The sequence below is a fragment of the Microcaecilia unicolor genome, chromosome 6 (assembly GCF_901765095.1).
Source record: "Microcaecilia unicolor chromosome 6, aMicUni1.1, whole genome shotgun sequence".
NCBI lineage: Eukaryota > Metazoa > Chordata > Amphibia > Gymnophiona > Siphonopidae > Microcaecilia > Microcaecilia unicolor.
Window position 1 is genome coordinate 121,919,692 of NC_044036.1, and position 24,209 is coordinate 121,943,900.

General features: G+C 41.9%; 1 protein-coding gene across 2 annotated transcripts in view; it reads left to right on the plus strand.

Annotated features, from left to right (window-relative positions):
* Positions 1–24,209, plus strand: part of HMCN1 (hemicentin 1) — a 672,624-nt gene that overhangs the window by 509,202 nt on the left and 139,213 nt on the right. For both annotated transcript variants that reach the window (XM_030206904.1, XM_030206905.1), the window contains exons 76-78: positions 1,165–1,286; positions 7,974–8,138; positions 8,814–8,921. In XM_030206904.1, coding sequence (XP_030062764.1) covers positions 1,165–1,286; positions 7,974–8,138; positions 8,814–8,921 — 395 coding nt within the window. The remainder of the gene's footprint in view (positions 1–1,164; positions 1,287–7,973; positions 8,139–8,813; positions 8,922–24,209) is intronic.

Below are 24,209 nucleotides of genomic sequence, written 5' to 3' on the forward strand. Positions count from 1 at the left end.
CTCACATTTACCACCATAAGTGTAACAGGTGGGGGGATGAGCCTGGGTCCGCCTGCCTGAAGTGCACTGCACCCCTTAAAACTGCTCCAGGGACCTGCATGCTGCTGTGATGGACCTGAGTATGACATTTGAGGCTGGCATAGAGGCTGGCACAAAAGATTTTTAAAGAGTTTTTTTGAGGGTGGGAGGGGGTTAGTGACCACTGGGGGAGTAAGGGGAGGTGATCCCCGATTCTCTCCAGTGGTCATCTGGCCAGTGCGAGCACCTTTTTGTGGATTGGTCATAAGAAAAACAGGACCAGGTAAAGTCATCCAAGTGCTCGTCAGGGACGCCCTTTTTTTTCCATTTTGGGTCAAGGACGCCCATGTGTTAGGCACGCCCAAGTCCCGCCTTCGCTATACCTCCGACACGTCCCCGTGAACTTTGGACGTCCCCGCGACGGAAAGCAGTTGGGAACGCCCAAAATCGGCTTTCAATTATGCCGATTTTGGCGACCCTGTGAAAGGATGCCCATCTTCCGATTTGTGTTGAAAGATGGGTGTCCTTCTCTTTCGAAAATAAGCCTGATAGGGTGCCAGAAGGGAGGGAAGTGTTGAGCTGTTGGACTAGAGGGAGTAAGAGAAAGACACAGGTGGGAGGGAGGTAGTGAAGTACAGGGCTGCAGAATTGGTGTGAGCTTGATAGATATCACTCTGAGGCAGAATGAGAGATGGTTTTGAGGAGAGATAGCTCAGGTCAGGCAAGAAGTATAGGAATGACAGTACTAGGTAGGGCCGCAGCCTAAGGAGAGAGAGACAGGAATGGCCAGAACAGAGTGGCTTCGTGGGCTGGGATGAAGGAGACAAGGAGCCACCAGAGAATTTCAGCAGGCATGAGCTAGTATAGATACATACATATATGTGTGATGGGTTTTCATCAAATTAACCAGACCATGTTAATCTGACTTTCTATGAACTGTATTACTCTGTCATACTCATACTGCCTCACATTAGAAAATGTGCTGATCTAGAAGTCAGAATGATATTCCTGATTTAATATGCAGCAGATTCTGACACACTAGACATATTCGAGTAATGAGGACGATCCACTTCATAGAATATAACACCATACATCTGTTTTCAAAGTGAAAAGAGGTTTTCATGGTTACCAATCTCTGTGTTCCAGACTTTTGTCCTCAGGTTCCTTGATAATACTGTCACCCACTGTGGATGATACTGGTGTTTATGAATGCATTGCATCAAATGAAGCTGGGGAAGATAAAAAAACAACTAACCTCACTGTGCAAGGTAGGATCAACATTTTTCTTCAGTGTAAATCTTTGCTACTGCGGACTGGAATGTTTGGTTGCATTTTAAGTATGCTATAGATTGCCCCTGTTATGACGTGATTCTTATTTCTGCCCCAGTTTGACTGTAAATCTTTGTCGGCAAAAAGACAGAAGAACAGTAACCCTTGCAGTCATGCAAACAAATCAAACACAGCAAGGGTGACAAAGGAAAGAGCAGCAGATGATGTCCAAACAGTTGTCTTTATTGTAACATCCAAGACTCGACACACGTCGTGTATCGGCCTAAAAAGGCCTTCCTCAGGAGTCTGCAATCACGTATATATAAAATAAAATCAATAATAAATATAAAATCAATAACAAATATAACTATATCAATGAAATTGTGACACAGTATAGATAAATAAATAAATAGATGTAGAAGTAACATATGGTCCTAAGGCAAATGTATATATACTATTATTATACAGAAATCATAAATAAATGAGTAGGAAAGCAACAAATCTATATATATAAAACTCACCCTCAACGTTCTATTGTCTGATAACGTCACTGAAGCCAAGGTTCGTAAGTTCGAAGCTCTGAAGCCAAGAAAATCACTGCCTCGGGGCCTCGCCCTCGCGTCAAACGTTATGACGTTGAGGGCGGAGGCGGAGCAATTCACTCACATCAACGATGGCCAGGGCGCCGCAATGGGCCATCCACTGACGACGAAGGTGCATTGGGTGGGGGGGCCACAGTCACACATCGACGGCGGCCATGGCGGCGCAATGCCATCACTAACAACCAAGGTGCATTCGGTGGGGGGGGGGGGGGGGGGCACAGGAAAGCCGTGCTAGCGCCCGTTTCATTGGCTCCAGAAACGGGCCTTTTTTTACTAGTACATAAAATAGATAAAAACAATTTTAAAACACAATAATTAAATGAATAAAAAACAATGAATATGTATATGTGTGTATGTATATATCTTTGACAAATGGTCCACCACATGAGGTGGAAGCTTTGTTTGCCTTTTCCTTTTTCTCTGTGCATTCCATGAGAACCTCATTTTACAATGAAAGTGCTTCACATTGGGTTTAAAAACTTTGTTGTCATAAATGCAATTTTACTGCTTCCAAAGGTTTCTGGGCCTTCAGTCAGGCCCTTCGAACAAACAAAGGCCAGCTGAACTAAAGCTCCAAATGAAAGCAAACTAGTCGATTTTCAGCCCATGGAGATCAACAGTTTTAAAGCTGCTGACAACTGTGGCCTGAATTAGACCCAGGTATTCATTGTTGAGCCATTGATTATCCAGGTCCTTGACGGACCTGGAAGCTATGTGAGTGCCAGCCGATATTCAATGCTGGTACCCATATACCTAACAAGGCAAAGATAGAACCGCTTTTTGGGCAGTTCTGTCTGCTGGGTTAGGTATGCGGACATCAACACTGAATGTTACCTGCGTCTGAATATCTTGTGGATCTGCCATCACTCTGCCTCTGGACCACCCTGGCACTAGCCAAATAGTGCTGCAGGGGTTAGAGAGGATATTCAGCAACATAAAGTGGAGTGGAGGAGTGGCCTAGTGGTTAGGGTGGTGGACTTTGATCCTGGAGAACTGAGGAACTGAGTTTGATTCCCACTTCAGGCACAGGCAACTCCTTGTGACTCTGGGCAAGTCACTTAACCCCCCATTGCCCCATGTAAGCTGCATTGAGCCTGCCATGAGTGGGAAAGCGCAGGGTACAAATGTAACAAAACAAATGAGGAGAAGCCCTTTGTGTTTTGGGGAATTTCTCAGACAACAAACAGCACACAGGGCAGTAAGAAGTTCTTTCTATCTTCAGCAACAAACTTCCTCAACATCTGTTTGGGGATTTTATTGATGTGAGAGGGGTGTCCAGTTGCAAGATACTCCATAGACAGATTTACACTCCAGGGCCCCCATGGAACATTTACTTTTCCTGGTCCTCTCCCATTTTCACTCATTGCATGCACACTCTTATCCAAGGGAGCAGGTTCTCTCTGGGGGAAGGGATGTACCTTCAAAGCCCTGGTTATGGGTTTTGAAATGCTTTTGAAACATAACTCTTGTTGACCATCATCCACCTCAGCTACTTTTTTCCTCAAGATCAGCAGCATCTTCCTTCTCTAAAAGCTAATTTCTATCTCTGTTTCTTTTGTCTGTCCTGTTTATATTATAGTTCCTTTCAGACTTTTTGTATTTTTATTTTTATTGTAAACGGCCTTGCCGTTACACACGAAAGATGATATATTAAACCCAATAAACCATAAACAACCATAAACTGTATGGGTGATCCACAGTTTGCCTAAGGTTTCCAGGGTCCTAGAATGACCTCCTTTTTTACTTCCTGGGATTCTTGGGCATTGGCTGAGTTTGGTAGAAGTCATTAGCTACTTCTAGTGTGCCCTAGAGTAAGCTTTGGATGCTGGCACACCCAGTGCGTCAGAGGTGGATTTAAGCCATGCGGGAACTTTTCAAAGAGAATTATCTTGACCACCTCAATTCTAGTCTTTCCTTCCAGCTGCAGCCAGTCCCATGCTATCATTTTCAATCGATAGACTCGACCTCATGGGCTTTCACCCAGCTAGAGGACTTTCTCCAGAACTGCACGTTACAGGTACAAAATAAGTACCTGTATATAACATGTAAACCGCTTTGCTTGTAACCACAAAAAGACAGTATGTCCCCTTTCCACATCCCCTTATAAACTTCTGCAGTACATCCTGCCTGCTCCTGAATGGCAACCTTGGCCTCAGCATAGGTAGCTCACCCCTTCAGGTTTGCAGCTCTGATCAGTAGATTGCCCAGATTAAGTGGTCCGAGTGCCTCCAGCCATTCCACTAAGTGAGCAGCCAACTTATAATTCACCAGAAACTAGAATGGCTCCTCTTCTGGGTCATTTTGGACATTTGCTAGAGACAGATGGGTTGTTTGAACTTGTACAGCTTGGGTTGCCTGCATCAGAGAGGTCTATTGCAGCTCCAGCTGTCTCTGTAAATCTTTTTCCTTCTTCCGTTGGTTCTGCACAATGCTCTGCAGCTGCTGCCTCTCTGTCAGGGCCTGGAGTAAACACTTCATAGCTAGCTAGGCCTATCTGGTTTGTATTTATTTGTTAGGATTTATTAACCTCCTTTATGAAGAGATTCACCCAAGGCGATGTACAGCAGGTACAGTTTAACATAAAACTTACAATTTTGTTAACAGCATAGCAATAGTAAAATGACAAAATAGAAACATAGATACAATCAATGAGGTAAACTTGGGAACGGTGAATTGAAACCTACTAATAGGACTAACATAAAACTTTGTCAGAAATATACACGTTTAACAGCACTGTAAAACAATCATATAACAGAAATATGATAAATGTCAGTTCAATACAAACAGTACTATAATAGACAGCATGGAAGAACATTCAAATAACAGATATAATACGATGTCAGCATACTAACAATGGAACACTTAAGCACACATTAGAACATTTGGATAACATAAATATATGCTGATTCTTTTCTACAATACAGCTTACCATGTAGCCGAGGGGCCAAGTGTAGATATATAGATGAGGACAAGATCGGTAGTACAGAGTCAATTGAGATAAAGAGATGGTGCCTAAACTTATCTCCTTTTTGCCTCTGCAACAAATATGGGTTTACAAATAAAACAAGACCTAGTTTGTTCAACCTATATGACTAGGAGCCATGCTGGGCTTATTAAAAAAAAAAACAACAAAAAACCCCTTTCCTAGAGAGAAAAGGATGGCAAGCGGAATGGATAGGTAATGTCCAAGGCTAGAGATTCCTGAAGCACCTGCATACCAGAAGCAGGATATGGACTGAAATTCCCAGGAGGAGAGTCCCTGAGGAAAGGAATCTAGAGGAGATGGAGGCATCTCATAGAAAGCTCCGTAACTGAAATCTTTTAAGCCTTGGAGGCTGAGAACCTGGTCTGTTAAAACACTGCACAGCGTGGAGTTGTTTGGAGGTAGTAGCGCTGACCTTAAGGAAGACATGCCAAATGTAGCCAAGGCATTGGGCCTTCCCTGTGAGTCATGCCTGAACCGAAGTTGGAGAAAAGAAAAGGAGGACTGTGAAGTGAAATGAACTATCTTGATTTTTGCTGCTAAGAAGCCATATATATGCCATAGATGTTTTGTTTTGTAGGAGACTGATGCCACCTTGGGTGAATATCTTCAAAAATCCAATAAATAAATCTTAATAAATACTATTTTGCTTTAAACTTTGGAGAAAACAATAAAAGAACTTTTATTGTGATTAAATGAAAATCTTGGACTGGCTCTTGTTACTGCTGTGGATTGAACCTAAGGAGGCTTATGTTTTTCTAATTTGCAGGAATGCAATGCTCTTAAGGCTAAAATGGTTCCTGATCATTATAAATGGCATCAAGTTTCATCACAATGTGTTGCATGCGGATTTTTCCAGTTCTTCACAATATCAGAAGAGCTAGTCACTGAAATGTGTGCTGAAAGGTACACTAGATACTGTTGAGAAATTTTATCACTAGGAAATAAGGACAGCTGCTGAGGCTCATAAAAAATAAACCTATGCCACTGATATTTAATTAGGCATTTACATGGAAATTGCTGAAAAAATAAAATAAAGAAAACAAACAAGATTCCACACAAAGCAAGCAAGCAAAAGTCAACAGCAGAGTAGACCAAAATAGCTGGAGCCATTTTGGACCATGTTTCGGCAACAGGGCCTGCATCAGGAGTCTGTGATTGTCATACGGAAAATATAGGTCCAGAATCAAACTAGATCTATACCAAATGTATCATAAACCTTTCCTGGTTGAATGATTAATGTCAAATATCAACTGCTGTGAATCCAGTTTGCCATGAACAATTGGAGCTGGCGATTCTCCCACCATTCACATGTGTTTGGCGGGAGAATCGCTAGACATAATTGTTCACAGTCTGTGTTGAGTCAGATTGAAGAACTGCTAATAAAGATCTCCAGTCATTTTTGTGTACTTCCAGAAAAAATAAAGTGTCAGTTTTTAGAATTAAACAGATAAGGGTGGTGGCAGTCGGTGGCAAATAAATATATTCAGTGCCACTAAGTATCCATATAACAGTGCTGAATGTATATATTAAACACCACAACTGACATTTAAATTAACATGTTGACCATCACCACTGCACCCCACACTTTTTAAAGCCAGAAAATAAGCTGTCTTGGAATAAATTTTAAAAACATTTTTGAAACTGGTAGCAAATCTATTGTGGAGGTTAAAGGAGAATCGCACTGTATTTTTTGATGATATGAGGGATCCCAAAGTCTTCCTGTATAATAAAACGCACCTCCAACATTCTGAAGCTGACTGCGTGGCTGAGGCATTCCTGCTCTCTGCATCCATCTCCTGAATTGACATCATGTACTTCCAGGTTCGTCACAAGCAGAAGTGACCAACCACACAAGGTTTCTCGGCTTCAGATTGTTGGAGGTGCATTCTATTAAATAGGATTGGTCAGTTCCTTGAAGCACAGCCAGAGCTCAGCATCCTGCACAGTGACGCTCAGACACCAGAGAGAGAGAGGGGGGGGGGGGGGCTGACACCAGAGAGAGGGAGGGGGGCCTGACACCAGAAGGGGGGGGGAGGTATCTCTCTCTCTCTCTCTCTCTCACACACACATACACTCTCTCTCTCTCACAGTTAATGTCTTTCTCTCTCTCACTCTCACACACTGTCTCTCACTGTATCACATTCACTCTCTGTGTCACACAGTCACTCACACATTCTCTTGGTCTCATACACTCAGTCTCACAGAGAGTCTGTCTCACACACACACTCTCTCTCGCACACACTGTATCTGTGTGAAACACACTCTCTCTCTCACACTGTGTCTCACATACGCACTTGCACACACTCTCATTCTCACACACACACTCTCTCTCACAGACACACTCGCACCCAGACTCACTCTCTCTCTCACACACACTCGCACATTCACTCTCTTTCACACACAGTCACTATCACATACACTCAAACATACACACTCCAAGGAAAACCTTGCTAGCGCCCGTTTCATTAGTGTCAGAAACGGGCCTTTTTTACTAGTGTTAACATATTATGCTCAAAGTTACTGATGTCATGCATACCTTGAAACAGCCCACAGTAGCGATACTTAGGCCACAGTCGGTGTGACTGACTTACCCGGCACGCTTGTGTCTACTACTTATCTAGAAGCTAAGTAATTTTTTAACTTCTAATTTTTTGGATCCATGAGATTTATGTCATTTCTGTGAAGTTTTTTTTAGCAATAAAGAGTATAATAGATAAAGAAATTTGACCTATGTTATTTCCTCCAACCCTACCAAAAACATATATTGGGTGGAGGTTTGGGTACAGAGTCTTTTTCCCTTTCTCATTATTATTCTCTTTGCACTTCACAGGAATTTAGTATTGTATTAACTATCTTGCAGTTTACATCAAGAGATACTCTCTTGTCCTTTTTGTTGATTAATCATTGCTTTTTTGGTGATATGTACACCATCAATTCCTTCTGTGTACTGTAGACCACCAAATGGCAATCAGGTCATTATCCTTTCATTGACCTACAGTCTTATTTAGTGCTCTGCACCATGATTGTTTTTCTTATTTTAATTTACATAAGCAAATATTTAAAACAATTTGCATTTTTTTCCTTTCTCCTTGATCTAGTGCCACCTTCCATAGCTGATGAAGCTACAGATCTTTTGGTAACTAGACTATCTCCAGTAGTAATTACTTGCACTGCTTCAGGGGTTCCAGCTCCCTCAGTCCACTGGCTCATGAATGGAATAAAACTCCTTCCCAGAGGCGATGGCTATAGAATCCTTTCTTCAGGTAAACATGTGTGAATTGAATGTGACTCATTCTGCTGGGAAACATTAAAATCTAGGGGGGTCAATATTCAAAGCAATTTAACCAGCCAGAAATGGCTCCTGGCTGGTTAAATAATTGCTTGTTCGGGACTCTCTGCTGACATTCAGTAGTACTTAAAAGCCAGTTATATTGTGGGTGTCCATGGACAGAGATGGCTCTTAATGCGGTTAAGTGTTGATATTCAGCGCTTAACCGTGCAGGACGTCAGACTCAGAAACCTGTAAGGAAGGAAGAAGACTTCGGCTGGCGGGGATGGGGTCCCCGCCAGCCTGGGTAGGTGACGGTGAGCGAGCGGGCAGGCGAGTGGGCGGGGGGGGGGGGGGGGTTGACGGTAGGGGGGTCCAGGGCCAAATCTACGGGGGCCCTGGCCCCCGTGGCCCCATAGCAGCGACACCCCTGCTCACATGTATCATACTGTCTTGATTACAGTTTGAAGCTTTAGCAGTGCTATACTGTTCGTTAGTTTCATACTTATACTGATGAAGCATATTTTGTAGGTGTTCTCCTGTACTTAATAACTACTGTATATTCTTTCATGTACTGTGCATATATATAATATTAATTTAAATGTTTTGCGAGATGCCACATGAAACGTGCTGTGCCGTTTGCCATCTTTTCATTTGCTTTGCCACCTAGGTACTATTGAAATAACTGCAGCTAAGCTGGATCATGCGGGAAGATATACCTGTGTAGCCAGAAATGCAGCTGGCTCTGCACACAGACATGTCACCCTTCGTGTTCAAGGTAGGAGAGGAACCTCTTCAAATGCGATTGTTGCCACCCGGGACCCTGTTCTCGTTTCAGAGAGAACAGTGGCCTAGGTTTCTTCAGAAAGAAGAACAAAGAAAATGCTTCTTCTTTCTTTTCTCTGGAATGTCAGGTGTTGGATTTGTTTGGAGTACTGCAGACATATAAGTAAGGAGGCTGATTCAGCCTTTCCGCACTGCCTTGGTGAGATTCAATAGAGATCAATGGAGTCTTTCCCTTTAATGTTCTGGAAGATTGCCTTATTGTTACGCTCTTGATAATAGGCTTTTAGCTCTTGTTGGAGTATAAGAAAAATAAAGGGGCCTTTTTTACTAAAATGTGGTAAAATCTGGGCTTAATGTGTTTTAACGCGGGACTTTCTCATGTTCTAAGCCCAGATTTAATGTGGCACTATTTTAGGTTTTTCTTTTTAAAATTTGCAGGTCGTGCGCTGATGTTCCCATTAGGTGTGCAGGACCTGAAAAAATTAACATAGGAGCACTTACTGCCTCCTGTTTAGGAAGCACTATGTGCTCCTGAATTAACTCTGTGTTATCCAGTTAGGGCTAGGTTCTATATATCATGCCTAAACTATCAGCGCTGAAAAAAAATACGCCTTGGTGTATTCTACAAACTACACCTAAATTTAGGCATTATAGAATACATTTACATCTAGGCATAGTTTATAGAATACGCCCAACATCTATTTTCTGCAACTATATTTAGTCGAGGCCATTTTTACCAATAAAAACCTGGTGTTAATGTCGCTGCCTAAATTACGCATGGAACAGGCATATTCTATAACAATGCATGTAAATTCTAGGAATGTCCACGACCCGCCCATGGTCAAGTTCCTTTCTCAGATCTTAGAATTACATGCATCATTTTATAGAATACACTTAGTCATTTCTGTAAATTCTAATTAGTGCAAATTAGTTTCAATAATCACTTGTTAAGTTCAAGTATCGGTGCAGATTGGCTTGTTAAGCTAATTAAGTTGCACGAGCAAATCCAGAATATGACAGGATTGTTGCGCACAACTCAAGTCACATTATATAGAATCCGGGGTTGCACACCAGTCATAACGTGCTAGCCAGATAATGCAAGAATGCTCATTTTCCACCCATGACATGGCTCCACCCAAAAAATAATTTTTACAAATCACTAACACATGGGTCACTCCATACTAACAGGCAAAACACTATGAAATGTTTTCACGTGTTTTGTGTCTGTTCTCACACACTAACCACATGCTAAGGGCCAGGTTTCAGCATGCATAAGATAGAGGCCGACCAAATTTCAGGTTCAGGTTTTGGCCGAAAACACCTGTGCATTTTTGGCTGAAACCTGAAATTCACTTCTTCCCTTCCTTCTGATCACTCCCTATACATCCCACCTATAGGCACTTCCTGGGCCTACCATAGAAAGGTCTGTGGTCTAGTGGCATCTAAAACGCCTTCCTCATGTCAACATTTCTTATGACTTCCTGATGGCACCACGTCCATCTTATATCTATTTATTTATTTCAGCATTTATATCCCTCATTTTCCAATAAGTATTGTTTCAACGTGGCTTACTTAAATTATAGAGTATGCCCAGGTAGGATGGATGTACATGCATAAAAACATTCTGAAATGAATTTCTCACAATTGTACACTCTCCACCAATTTTTCCCCTCCCACTACACCATCCCTTTGGTTTCCTCTGAGTACATCCTTCCAAAATCTCACACCCAATTGCCCACCTAATGTGGTGCATTTAATACAAGTTATTCCCTATAGAATTGACTAAACTGCAATATGGGACTAATGTAGTTTAGCATGCAACTCCATTTTCACTTTGGGTGGGGACATGCCAGGTAGAGTTCAAGACTGGGGATCACCTTCAGAGACTGCAGCAATGAGGTGCATCTACAATGTCTGGAAACAGGTTCTTGGAACTGAAGCAACAATACTTGTAAACAGAGGTGTAGCAAGGTTTTGATGTTTTGGGGAGCAGACTATTGTAAAATGGGCACCAGACATGGGCATTGTTTGACTTTTTCATTGGGGGGGCAAAGGGTGTGGCTTGGCACATTTGCATATTAATTTGCATATGTACATCTCATATATATTTATTATGGCTATTTAAAAAAAAACCCAACAAACACACATACGCGCACCAGACTAAAATGCTGAATATGATGCCAGCATATCAAAAACAATAGGGCCAGACACTTTATGAAATAACACAAAACCCTACAAAAAGACACTCAAAACCTATACAGAAAACTTAACACACAACAGCCCTAACCCACCTATGAAAAGACAGTGCTATAAATATTACACTGGACCCTAGAGCTACTGGAAAACTGGAACAAGCCGGACTGTTACACATTCCTACATAAACACTACATGCTAGCAGAATCCGTCACCTCAGTCACATATGCAGAACACCGACAGTCCCTCATGTGTAACAAAATAGGGAACCACAAAAAACATGCCCACAAGAACTGAAATATAGATCTCATCAAGAAAGCCAGACTCTGTAAGCAGTGCAAATACTGGTAAAAAAAAAAACAAAAATGTATTTTCTCCTGTACTCTGCAAAATACAACAATAGAAGAAAATGTACATTTCACAAAGCAGGCACATCTTAGTCCTTAAAAAGCATTAAATAAAAAGAATGTTTTCTTTTCTACCTTTTCGGTCTGAGAATTCTATTTTTCTAGTTGGGCTGGTCCCACTCTCTTTTCCATGTGTCAGTCTTCTCCTAAATTCTTTTCCAGGTTGGCTTTTCCATTTCTTTGCTCTTCTCTTGCCTTCTTCCTGTCCTTCTCTGCATCTGTCTGGCACTGATGTTACATTTTACGCTTTTTTCCCCCACTATTCTCTCACTCTTTAGTCTTTAGTATCCATCTACCTACTGGCTTTGACCATCTCCCTCTCATTTCCTCTCCAGCACTCCCTTTCCCCCTCTACCTTACCCAGTCTCCTAAATTCCTCCCTCATCTTTCACCCAATTCATTAATCCCCCATTCCCATCCTCTGTACTCACCCTCTTTGCCCTCATCTACCCTCCACTGTATCTCATCACCCTATCGGTCTCAGCTCCATCCATGTCTCTTCAAGGCCACTCTTCTGTCTGTTACCCTATACCCCATTCCCAATAGCTTCTCTTTCACCATCCTTTTAACCCCTTTCTACCCTAACGCAACCCCCTTCAGAGACATCCCCTTCTCCTATACCCCTCACTAGTACCCCAATCCCTTTTCAATGCCTCTTATCCTCTTTCCAGTCTTCCAGATCATTCACATTATGTCTCAACCTTTCCTTTTCTTTCCCTTCTTCTCATATCCCTGTTTTTACATCCTGCTTCTTCCCCTCTCCCACCCTCCAGTTCCATCCATCTTCTGCTCCTCCCCTCTGCTCACCACCCCTCCCAATCCCATCCATCTCCTGCTCCTTCCCTCTGCCCCAACCTCTCCCAGTCCCATCCATCTTCTGCTCCTTCCCTGTGCCCAGATCCGGCATCTCCTCATTCCTCCCCTTGCCTTCCCAAAGTCTGGTATCTCCTCCTTGTTTCCCTTGCCTCCTCCTATCCCATCAAGTCCGACCTCAAGAAGTTTGATGAAAACAGGAGATGGGATAATGACATCAAAAAGTTGAAGCCAATTAATTTAGTCTATGTTTCCCCCTTCCCCGCGCAGCAATCTAGTACATTCAAAACAAAGCAAGCAAGCCTATGAGCTGCTACATCCTTGTTGTCATTCTGTATTGTTGGTAGCATTTTTATTTAATCTCACTTAATTTTCAAACATGCTGGCTTGTGCAGCATACGGATGTACAAAGAGGAAGTATTGGTTTCATCGATTAGACTACTAATTTGTTCTACATTTTAAATCAGTGTCATTTGGAGGGGCTGGCTATGGGACTCCCCCTGTATTCATGCAGAGATGTTTTCACCTAGTAAAGGGCCACCAAGTGACCAAAACAGACCTCAGATGCAGATGTGATTCCATGTGCCCCAATGAAAGGAGAGTTTCAATATATTCCATCTTTATAACACCAGGCTTCCCAAAGGCAGATCACAGAAACAGATGAACAGTTAAGATCAAGAAACAGGTTATTCTCACTGAAATTTCTCCAACTGTATTGTATAGACCAGCGTAGAAAAATTAGCACAAAATACAGAGATTATAACTACTGTTTCTACCATCTATAATAATTTTAAGCTGTTTTAGTGATGTTCAATTTTTATTTCATAATATTTAAATCTAGATATGGGAAGCTTTCAAATAAATTAAAATGCTGTCAAATAAGTAAAAAAGAAAGCAAAATCTTTTGTCCTCCACCTTTTAAGGCACTGCCTAATGCTTATCCTCCTGGAACAGCTTTAGACTTTTTACAGATGGACCACGCATTTATTTTTAATAATCTCACAAAGTACACACCATGGAGTCCTTGGACCCTTCTTACCTTACCCCTACAGCCAAGCCAGCAGTCAAAAATGAAGAAAGAAGAACAGCTCACTTATTTCCATAACAGCCTCACACAGCCAAGGCCAAGCACCGCTGCCGAACAGCTGGCTGCCCTGCATCGACCACACACCGGGCGATGCAGACCATGCGCAGAGCAGATGAGGACCCTGGCCTGGGCCCCGTGCACCCCCATAGTGCTGCCTGCCTGCACTGCTTGAAGCCAGGAGAAGGAGGAGAAGAACGTCGTTGAGAGAGCTCACCTCAGCCGCAGTGCAGAGGCCATGTAGTAAGTAACAATGATTAAGTTACTACCACAGTGGCTGCTGTGGCTCTGCTTGAGCAGCTCTCTGGATGACGTTCTCCTTCTCCTTGCGTCAAACAGTTCTGCGGGCAGCATAGTGTGGGGGCAGGAGACGGTGAGTGTGCAGGCACTGGGTGGCTAACAGCAGCAGTCTGGTGCTCTGGCAGGCAGGCGATGAAAAGTCGATGACGATCATCTTCTGCAACATTCCTGTTCAGGCACTGGTGGCACTGCGTGCAAGCGGGAAAGTGGAAGCGCATGTGCATAGGTGGTACCGCGTCTGCCATGGCGCCACCGTGGGAAGGTGGGGCGGATGCATGCGCGCATAGGCGCCGTATTTTTGAGAAATCTATTTCTCCCCCTAGCTATGCCACTGCTTGGGAGGCCATAGGCCTTAAGGGTTCACATACTTCTCTCTCCACTCCTAGAAGGAAAATAGTCCACTCTGTTTTTATTCTGAACCAGGGAGGTTTTACTGAAAGTCTGCAAATAAAAAAAGAACAAGAAGAAGAGAAAAAGTGGAGACAGGCAGAAAGATATACTGATACAAAAATTATTCAAATTCACAGTTCTCACTCTTCAGTCATTTATCCTTCCTGAACAATGAAAAATATCGCACATCTCCAGACATGTTACTATGCCAGAGTCTCTTCCCAGACGTTTTTACTCCTCTAATCCCCAGGAACCTTGGAGGTCAGCACTCAAGAAAAAGATCTAGGTGTCATTGTAGATAATATGCTGAAATCTTCTGTTCAGTGTGCGGTGGCAGCCAAAAAAGCAAACAGGATGCTAGGAATTATTAGGAAAGAGATGGTGAATAAGACCAAAAATACTATAATGCCTTTGTATCGCTCCATGGTGTGACCGCACCTTGATTATTGCATTCAGTTCTGGTCACCGTATCTAAAAAAAGATATAGCGGAATTAGAAAAGGTTCAAAGAAGAGCGACCAAAATGATAAAGAGGATGGAATTCCTCTCGTATGAAGAAAGGCTAAAGAGGTTAGGGCTCTTCAGCTTGGAAAAGAGTCAGATGAGGGGAGATATGATTGAAGTCTATAAAATCCTGAGTGGTATAGAACAAGGAGATCAATTTTTTACTCATTCAAAAAGTACAAAGACTAGGGGACACGCGAGGACGTTACATGGAAATACTTTTAAAACAAATAGGAGGAAATATTTTTCCACTCAACAAATAGGTAATCTCTGGAACTCTTTGCTGGAGGATGTGGTAACAGTGGTTAGCATATCTGGGTTAAAAAAAAAAAGGTTTGGACAAATTCCTGGAGGAAAGGTCCATAGTCTGCTATTGAGACAGACATGGGGAAACAACTGTTGGTAGCATGACATGTTGCTGCTAATTAGGTTTCTGTCAGGTACTTGTGACCTGGCTTGGTCACTATTTGGAAAACAGGATACCAGGCTAGATAGACCATTGGTCTGACCCATTATGTCCACTCTTATGTTCTGAAGAAAGCCCATATTCTCCTCTCCTCAGACAAGAGACTTTCACAAAGAACTTAATGAACAGGGTCCTAGGACTTGGTTGAAATTCATTTGAACTTGGGATCTTCAAATTTCCAGGATCTCTTTTCACAGACTCCAGTAAAGATATTCTCTGTCCAGAACCAAAAGGAAATAATAGAGGCTCCTCTCCTCCCTCTTCCAGAGACTTCCTCTGGACTGCAGTCCTCCTCTGACTGCCTCCTGTGTATCCCATGGAACTACAAAGCCAAGGGATAACTGATAAGTACATAAGTAATGCCACACTGGGAAAAGACTAAGGGTCCATCGAGTCTAGCATCCTGTCCACGACAGCGGCCAATCCAGGCCAAGGGCACCTGGCGAGCTTCCCAAACGTACAAACATTCTATACATGTTATTCCTTGAATTGTGGATTTTTCCCAAGTCCATTTAGTAGTGTTTTATGGACTTGTCCTTTAGGAAACCGTCTAACCCCTTTTTAAACTCTGCTAAGCTAACCGCCTTCACCACGTTCTCCGGCAACAAATTCCAGAGTTTAATTATGTGTTGGGTGAAGAAAACGTTTCACCGATTTGTTTTAAATTTACTACACTAGTTTCATCGCATGCCCCCTAGTCCTAGTATTTTTGGAAAGTGTGAACAGACGCTTCACATCCACCTGTTCCACTCCACTCATTATTTTATATACCTCTATCATGTCTCCCCTCAGCCATCTCTTCTCCAAGCTGAAAAGCCCTAGCCTCCTTAGTCTTTCTTCATAGGGAAGTCGACCCATCCCCGCTATCATTTTAGTCACCCTTCGCTGCACCTTTTCCAATTCTACTATATGTTTCTTGAGATGCGGCGACCAGAACTGAACACAATACTCAAGGTGCGGTTGCACCATGGAGCGATACAACGGAATTATAACATCCTCACACCTGTTTTCCATACCTTTCCTAATAATACCCAACATTCTATTTGCTTTCCTAGCCGCAGCAGCACACTGAGCAGAAGGTTTCAGTGTATCATCGACGACAACACCCAGATCCCTTTCTTGGTCCGTAACGCCTAACGTGGAACCTTGCATGGCGTAGCTATAATTCGGGTTCTTTTTTCCCCACATGCATCACCTTGCACTTGCTCACATTAAACATCATCTGCCATTTAGCCGCCCAGTCTCCCTGTCTCGTAAGATCCTTCTGTAATGTTTCACAATCCTGTCGCGAGTTAATGACTTTGAATAACTTTGTGTCATCAGCAAATTTTATTACCTCGCTAATTACTCCCATCTCTAAATCATTTATAAATATATTAAAAAGCAGTGGTCCTAGCACAGACCCTTGAGGAACCCCACTAACTACCCTTCTCCATTGTGAATACTGCCCATTTAACCCCACTCTCTGTTTCCTATCCTTCAACCAGTTTTTAATCCACACTAGGACATTTCCTCCTATCCCATGACCCTCCAGTTTCCTCTGTAGCCTTTCATGAGCTACCTTGTCAAACGCCTACTCTCGTTTGACAAAAATAGAGTGGTAACTACTAAGCTCCCAAGTTTACCTCTGAAATCAATAACCTGCAGTACCTTATTACTTCAGGATAATAGCTCCCATATAGACTTGTATTGCTGCAGCAGTAACACAGATAGCAGCCTGATGATTTACACCCTATATGTGTGTAAATAAAGAAATTGACACCTGTTATAAAAAGAATAATCAAAATATTTTTATTTTTTTCAACTGTTCTCCGTCGAACAGAGGCAAATGAGGAACACTCATTTGGAAGCAAAGTCTATATTTATCGATAATACAAAGATTTATATATATTTGCTTAGCAGGAATACAGAGATATATATTTGCTCAGCTTTGATATTGCTTTGCTTAAGTCACATATATGCTGCTCTGTTTATATTCACTTTCTTTCACACTGAACCCATTGTGTACGTCATCAACCTCCTTCTCTTTGAAGCTTGTTTTCACATTCATTATCTACAAATGGCTGCAATCCACATTCTTTCTGGTACCTTGCACAGACTCTCTCTCTCCCCCCTTTACAGCCTCCTGTCTCCGCTTCACAGCAGGCTGCTCAGCTCAAGGTTAATTCTATAACTCCCTCTTCGTTCTATGACTCCATTATTGCTCTCACAGGCTTGCAGGTCATAAGTCATTTGCCTTAAACACTTGCATTCCACTGACCATAGGAACTGTATACTATTCAACAGTTTCTCATTATATTTCTGTTCATTATTATTAACAAATCCTCCCTTGAACCTTGTAGAGCAAGGTTCACCAAAAATTTCATGGTTATAGTTTTCATCACTGTTAGACTGGGCATCATCCTATAAATAGGTAACACCTCAGGCCATCATGGCAATGACAAACATTTTCTATCAAACCACAGAATTTCCGGGAGTCATCAGTAACCCAGGACAGTTTGGTTCATAGTCACTGGTATCAGGTATTATATTTTGTATCTGAGTTACCATGGTCATTTTCAATGAATCTTGGCATGTTCGTCTCCAGCAACTAAGTAAACAAGGCAAACAACATAATAAGAGTCCTGCAACACATATGAAAACAATACATCCAGTCACAATCCCTCTTAACCATGGACCTAATCCTCCAAACCAATTTTTTATGGTATCCCACCATGACGTGTCCAATATCCCTTCATAATCACTTACTTGAATTCTTGCTAGAGAAAGAATGCGCTGCATTGCATTTTTTACGATTATTGATTGATTTCTAATAACTGAACAACATGAGGTATCATTCACTATGCCGCATACTCCTCCAGATTGGGCCAACATAAAATCAACTGCCATGCGTGTGTGCATTGCATATCTCGCTGTATCATCTATTTCCTCTTGAAGTGCTGTTATAGCTATGTCTAATTCATGTGTTACAACATGTAATAGTGATTGTAAGCGTCTGATTGACATACCCATTTCAGCTGCAATGGCAGATCCTGCAAATGGAAGCCATCCAGTGGCTGACAAGGCATCTAGATGTTTCTTGGTCATAGGATAGGTACTGTTAATATAATCTAATGCTAATTGTAAAGCTTGATCATCTCCTGTTAAAGCACTAAAGGAGGTACTGGAAACATCTCTTTTACTTCGTTTCTGACTATTAGAACCATGTGATGTGGCATTTAATGGAATGATCAAATCAAATAAATTTAGTTGAACAAGAGTGCAGAACTTATAACATGATGGAAGATAAGTGTACAGGATATTATCACATAACAAATAATCCCCTAACCGTAAAGACTGTAGAGAAGTTAGGTTATGATATAAAGCATATGTTTGAGAAAAAGGAAAAATAGGATTATCTGGTTCCTTAACTGAAGAACAAGCAGTAGGTACAGCAGTAATAGCTTGCATAGAAGAGGCATTAAATTGACATAATGAAAAGAAGAAAGTCAAATTTGTGAGAGTAAGGTTAGTAGAGGTCACATAAGAGGTTGTCAGTGTCCGGTGACAAGTTGTTTTGTTAGCACAGGCCATAGATGTTGCAGTCTGATTTATGACATAGGATCCCTGTAACACAGTCCAATTCCGGGATTGTATGTCATAAGTGTAATTACATAAAACATTAGGTATCTTACCCTGAAGTGAACTAGAATTTATCAGACACCAATAGTTTAGTGCAGGAATAGTATGAGCAAACAAAGAAGGCAGGCGTTGAGTAGTAACATTGCTCCAATATTGCCTGTGCTCATGACCCAGACCCAAATAGCAGGTACCATTACTGAAACAGTTATGAATACCTTGCAACTTAATCATAGAATAAGGGTGAACATGTGCTGGAATGGTAGTTACAGAAGTGACAAGTGGAGTGCAAACAATACAGTTAGTCAGATTAAGAGTCTTTGAGGCATGTTGAATTCTCTCAACATATGTATTGAGTCCATAAGTAAGTCCTACCAGCAGACAGATTACAAAAACCTTCATAATTCCTCTGCACTGATGATGTTGTTAATCAATGCCTTCTGGGGGTACAATGGTGGTTTCTATTTGCTCAGGTGGTCCTGGATCAGGAGCCTTGCGTAAATCAGATAGATGTATCCAGGTGGTATGGTCTGACAATTTTGCTGCTGTGCGAGTTAAATCAGTGATAGTGAATGGTCCCACATAAACTGGATCCTTCCAGGTTTTGTGAGTGAAGTTTTTTCTTAAGACCTGCTGTCCTATGGAAAAGGAAAGAGAGAGATCATCACCTCTGTCCCAATGAGACTGTTTCTGAGTTGGAATAGCTAAAGACTGAACCAGCTCCATAACAGGTTGCAATTGCTGCCAGTAGACTTGCGGTGTATGCAATGGAGTAACAACAGGCGTTCGCATATGTCTGCCTGTTTGTAATTGAAAAGGTGAAATTTTTAATTTACTCAGTGGCGAGCTACGTATAGACATGAGAGCCACTGGAAGTAGATCATACCAATTGTACTTATTATGTGGAGCCACAGACTCCAAGTCATGCAACAATGTTCTCAATTTAGTTTTCAGTATACCATTGTATCGTTCCACCAGACCATTAGAGGTCGGGCTATATACTGACACCTTGCGGTGAGTAATATTCAAGATAGTCTGCAATTCCTGCATAAGTACATTATTAAAATGTGAACCATTATCTGAAACAATTTTATGTGGACAACCATGTGCTGGCATGATATGTCGAATTAAAGATTGTACAACCACATGAGCTGTCTCCTTAGTACAGGGAAATGCTTCCACCCATCTTGAGAAAGCATTGACCCATAAAAGGATATAGCGTTTACCTTGGATGGGGTGAATCATATCAGTAAAGTCAATATGCCATTCAATACCTGGTCCTGTTGGGGTAGGCAAACATCCTGTGGGTATGGCTGGACCTCTACGGGGAATGGTCACAGCACAAGAAAGACATGTTTTAACAATAGATTCAGCCAATTCTCTAAGATTGGGGTTCCAATACAGTAAAGATAAAGAATCTACCAAAGCTGAAATAGAATCATGGTGCTCACTATGTATTGCAGTAAGTTTAGTAATGGCTTCAGCTGTGGACAAACAAGTTTTTCCAGAAGGATGTATCCAGCCAGTAGAAGTAGAGATACACCCTGTATTTTTCCAGATTGCTTGCTCCAATGGTGTGGGGGGTAAAATAGTCTGAGCAGTACTTTTACCAGTGCGTGTAACAACCATGCATAAGGGAATAGCCTGAGAACTAACAATTTCCGTAGCCGCTGTATCAGCAAGCTGATTACCACGGGCTTCAAAACTGTTAGCTCCTGTATGTGCAGGGACCCAAATAAACGCTGTCTTAACCCCTACAGCCTCATGAGCCTGAAGTAAATCAAAAAGCAATTCCCAATAACGGAGGTGCTGTAAAGTTTTACCATTAGATGTAATAAAACCTCTACGTTGCCATTTCAGGAGATGGTACTGCAATGAGCTAATAACATAAGAACTGTCAGAATATATTGTAGCTGACGTTTGTCGCGGCGTGTGTTGTATGGCGGTTATAACTGCTAGTAATTCTGCATGCTGTGCTGTGTGCTGAGGTGGACACAGTAGTTGGTGTTTCTGTATTATTTTAAAATCAGTGTTGACTTGTAATGCTGCAAGTGCAGAAATACCTTCATGGCTGGCACCATCTGTGAACCATATAAATCCTCCCTCCGCCGGGGCAAACTGTAAAGTTAGCCACGGTGGCTTAGATTCGGGATGAGTTAACAGTACTGAGGGGGGAAACAACAATGCTAATTGTTTTGACTGTTGCTCTGTTACTGGTTTGGTAGTAATATCTTGACCTAGTAAAATAGCCTGATATTTTCCATACCGGGTGCTAGTAAGTGCGGCCTGACTAGCAGACATCATATGATGAACTGAATGTTGGGTATGAAGAATGATAGATGAATGTGGCATAATAGATCTCCATTTGGAAATTGCAGCACAAACCGCAACTAAATGTTTGGAAAAGGGAGGAAAACCCCTTTCAACTGCTGAGAAAGTCCCTGACAAAAAACAGACTGGGAAAGTCAGATCATTTTCTTGATTGATAAAAGCAGCCCAAGTATTTGTATGGTCAGTAACCCAGACATGCACGGGCTGAGATGGTTCAACAGTGGATAAGGGATCACAAGCAGAAATGGTAGCAATGATGGAGGATAACAGAGATTGGTGTTCAGGGGTAAGAACAATTGGTGTATGTGAGCAGGAACCAGCAGGTACTTGAAGATAAGAATAAAGAGGCATAATTTGTGCTGAATAATTTGGTATCCAATGTCTGCAATAGTTTAGTAAACCAAGAATGGATCTTAGTGATTTGAGACAAGTGGGCATTGTGACAGCCTGTACATTAGTTAACAATTCTTTGTCTAACATGTGTCTGTCTCTACCAATTTGTTGACCGAGGAAAGTAACTACTGGAGAGGCTAGCTGACATTTAGATCTGTTGCACTTATACCCGAGAGAATACAGTAAAAGAAAAAGATCAAGTGTATATTTGATACACAATTCTCGAGTTGGCGCAGATAATAAAATGTCATCAACATAGACAAACAGGGAAACATTTGAAGGTAAAAGTGAAATGAAGTCAGTGAGATCAGACATGAGCTGTTTTGAAAAGACAGTAGGGCTATCAGTAAAACCTTGAGGCATACGCGTCCAGCGGTATGCTTGGTTTTGAAAAACAAAGGAGGTAAGATCACGAGAATCCTCATGTAAAGGGATAGAAAAGAATGCATTAGATAAATCTATGACAGAATTAAAAGCATGTATAGGCTGACTTTGTAAAAGAGTGGCAGGGTTTGCACAAACCGGAAAAGAAGGTTTAATCAAATCGTTAAGTGCTCGTAAGTCATGTACTATACGAACGTCATTCTCATTCTTGGGCACAGGAAAAAGTGGCATGTTATAAGGAGACAAAGAAGGTTCAATAATTTGGTGAAAAAGTAAATTGTGAATATGATGTTGTGCTTTTTCCATTAAAGAACGGCGGACAGGGTATGGCGCTACAGTAGGACCTCCCTGTTCAGGGTCCTTTAATATAATGTGATGTGCTGAAGCATTCTTTGCAAGACCATAAGGGTTTTGATCAGTACTCCATATTAATTGGGGCAAAGTGTCAAGGGGGTCAGTGATTTGCTGGACCATTGTAAGAAGGGAAGGTGGAGTAAAAGACAAGTTCAAATTTAACTGTTGTAATAAATCTCTACCACATAAATTTACAGGGCAATGCGGGGCGAGAATGAATTCAGTAAAGGCTTGGCGAGATTCATGATTCTGTAAATTTAGAATTACGGACGTCTCAGTGGTCATTATACTTTTACGGGATTGGCCATCAAAACCAATGGTAGCACTTTCAGATTTAGAAACCTGAATTCCATCAGGCCGATAGCTAAGGACAGATGTAGTGGCTCCGGTGTCCAATAAGAATTTAATAGGAACTTGCTTAGGACCTACAGCCAATGTGATGTATGGTTCAGCTTTACCTAAAAAGATAGTAGGACCCTGCTGCTGCTGTGATAGTCAATATGTACCCTGGCCTGCTGGCCCTTGATCTTGGCCAGCCGGAGGCTGCCAGGTAGGAAAAGCTGGTGGACGTGTATTGTGAGGGGGCTGTTGATCAGGAGATACATTTGGATAATTATACTGCTGTTGTGGGGGCTTACGACATTCTGAAGCAAAATGTCCAAACAGGCCACAATTCCAACATTGTACCTGTCTACGATCGGGTGAGGGGCGGCCATATGGGCGACCCCTAGTTACCTGACCTTGACGCATACCTCTGCCTCGGGGGACTATGGGAGCAGTAGAAACCCAAAAAGTTTGATTGTCTTGCATAGTTCCCTGTGTTATGGCAACCTTCTGATCTGGGCTGGGATCAGTGAGGTGCTTCTGTTCTAAATCTTTGATCTGCAGAGTAAGTAATTTTGTTGCCAGTTTCTGTTGGTCTTTTTGTGGGCCCTCAACAACCTTACAATGAATTGTGCTGAAATGTAGTAAAGTGGCACGAATCTCAGGCCATGGCTTTGTCATAAGAGCAACTACACCATCTAAATTGGATCTCATATTTGTGGGTAATGTGTGGTAGAAAAGATGCATGAAAACAGCACATCCGGGCTGTATATCACCATCCTGTCCTGTCTGAGCCTTGTATAATGATAAGCATTTTGTCAAGTGTGCTGTGAATGGTTCTTTGGGGTCCCATTTTAATGATGTGATAGATGAAAAATCAACCGGGGTAGGATATAAAATGTCCAGAGCAGCACTTAATCTATTGCGGGCGCGACCAGCAAATGGGTCTCCATCCGCATTAGGAAAAGGCAGCATTGGCATTCGGGCTTCTTGTGCTAATTGTGGGAGACTTATGCCAGAGGCAGCGCATAAAGTTTTAAAATCACCAATAGCTAATCGAGCACCTAATGTATTTTGATCCACCGCCTCAAGCCATATACGACTGCCCTTCTGAATACTAGGGAGCTTTGTAACAATTGTACTGATATCAATAGGAGTATATGGTTTATATGTGTCCAATGGTGCTCCCCTATTGTCATGTTTAACCAAAATTGGAGCAGTAATATTTAAAGGATTATCTTGTAAGCAATCCTTAGCCATTGTAAGACCCTCCATATAAAATTTGTAACCAGAGACTAGCCGCAATTTGGTCCTTATGACATTTTCTAACTGGAACAAATCTGAGAGATTATTAGGACCATTAGACCAAAAAGGTACTTGGAGACCGTGTGTGGCAATTGCAGCGGCAACCTCATCCCACCATTTGTATCCGTAATGAGATTTGTGGGTCTCTTCATATATACGTTGAATATGCTGCATCAGAGGGGAGTACAGAGTATGACTAGCTGACGAAGAAGTGGGCAATAACTCTGGAGTAACAGCGGTGCTAGTAGCACCTTCTGCACCTTTGGAAGGGGTTAAAAAAGGATTTTTAGAAGGTCCACCTTGACCGTCCAGTGTTTTAATATTCAAAATCCCTGAAACAGCATATGAGGGTTCATCCTCAGATTGCGGTTCATATTGGAAATTTTCTAATCCTTTAGTCGATGGATACAAAGAC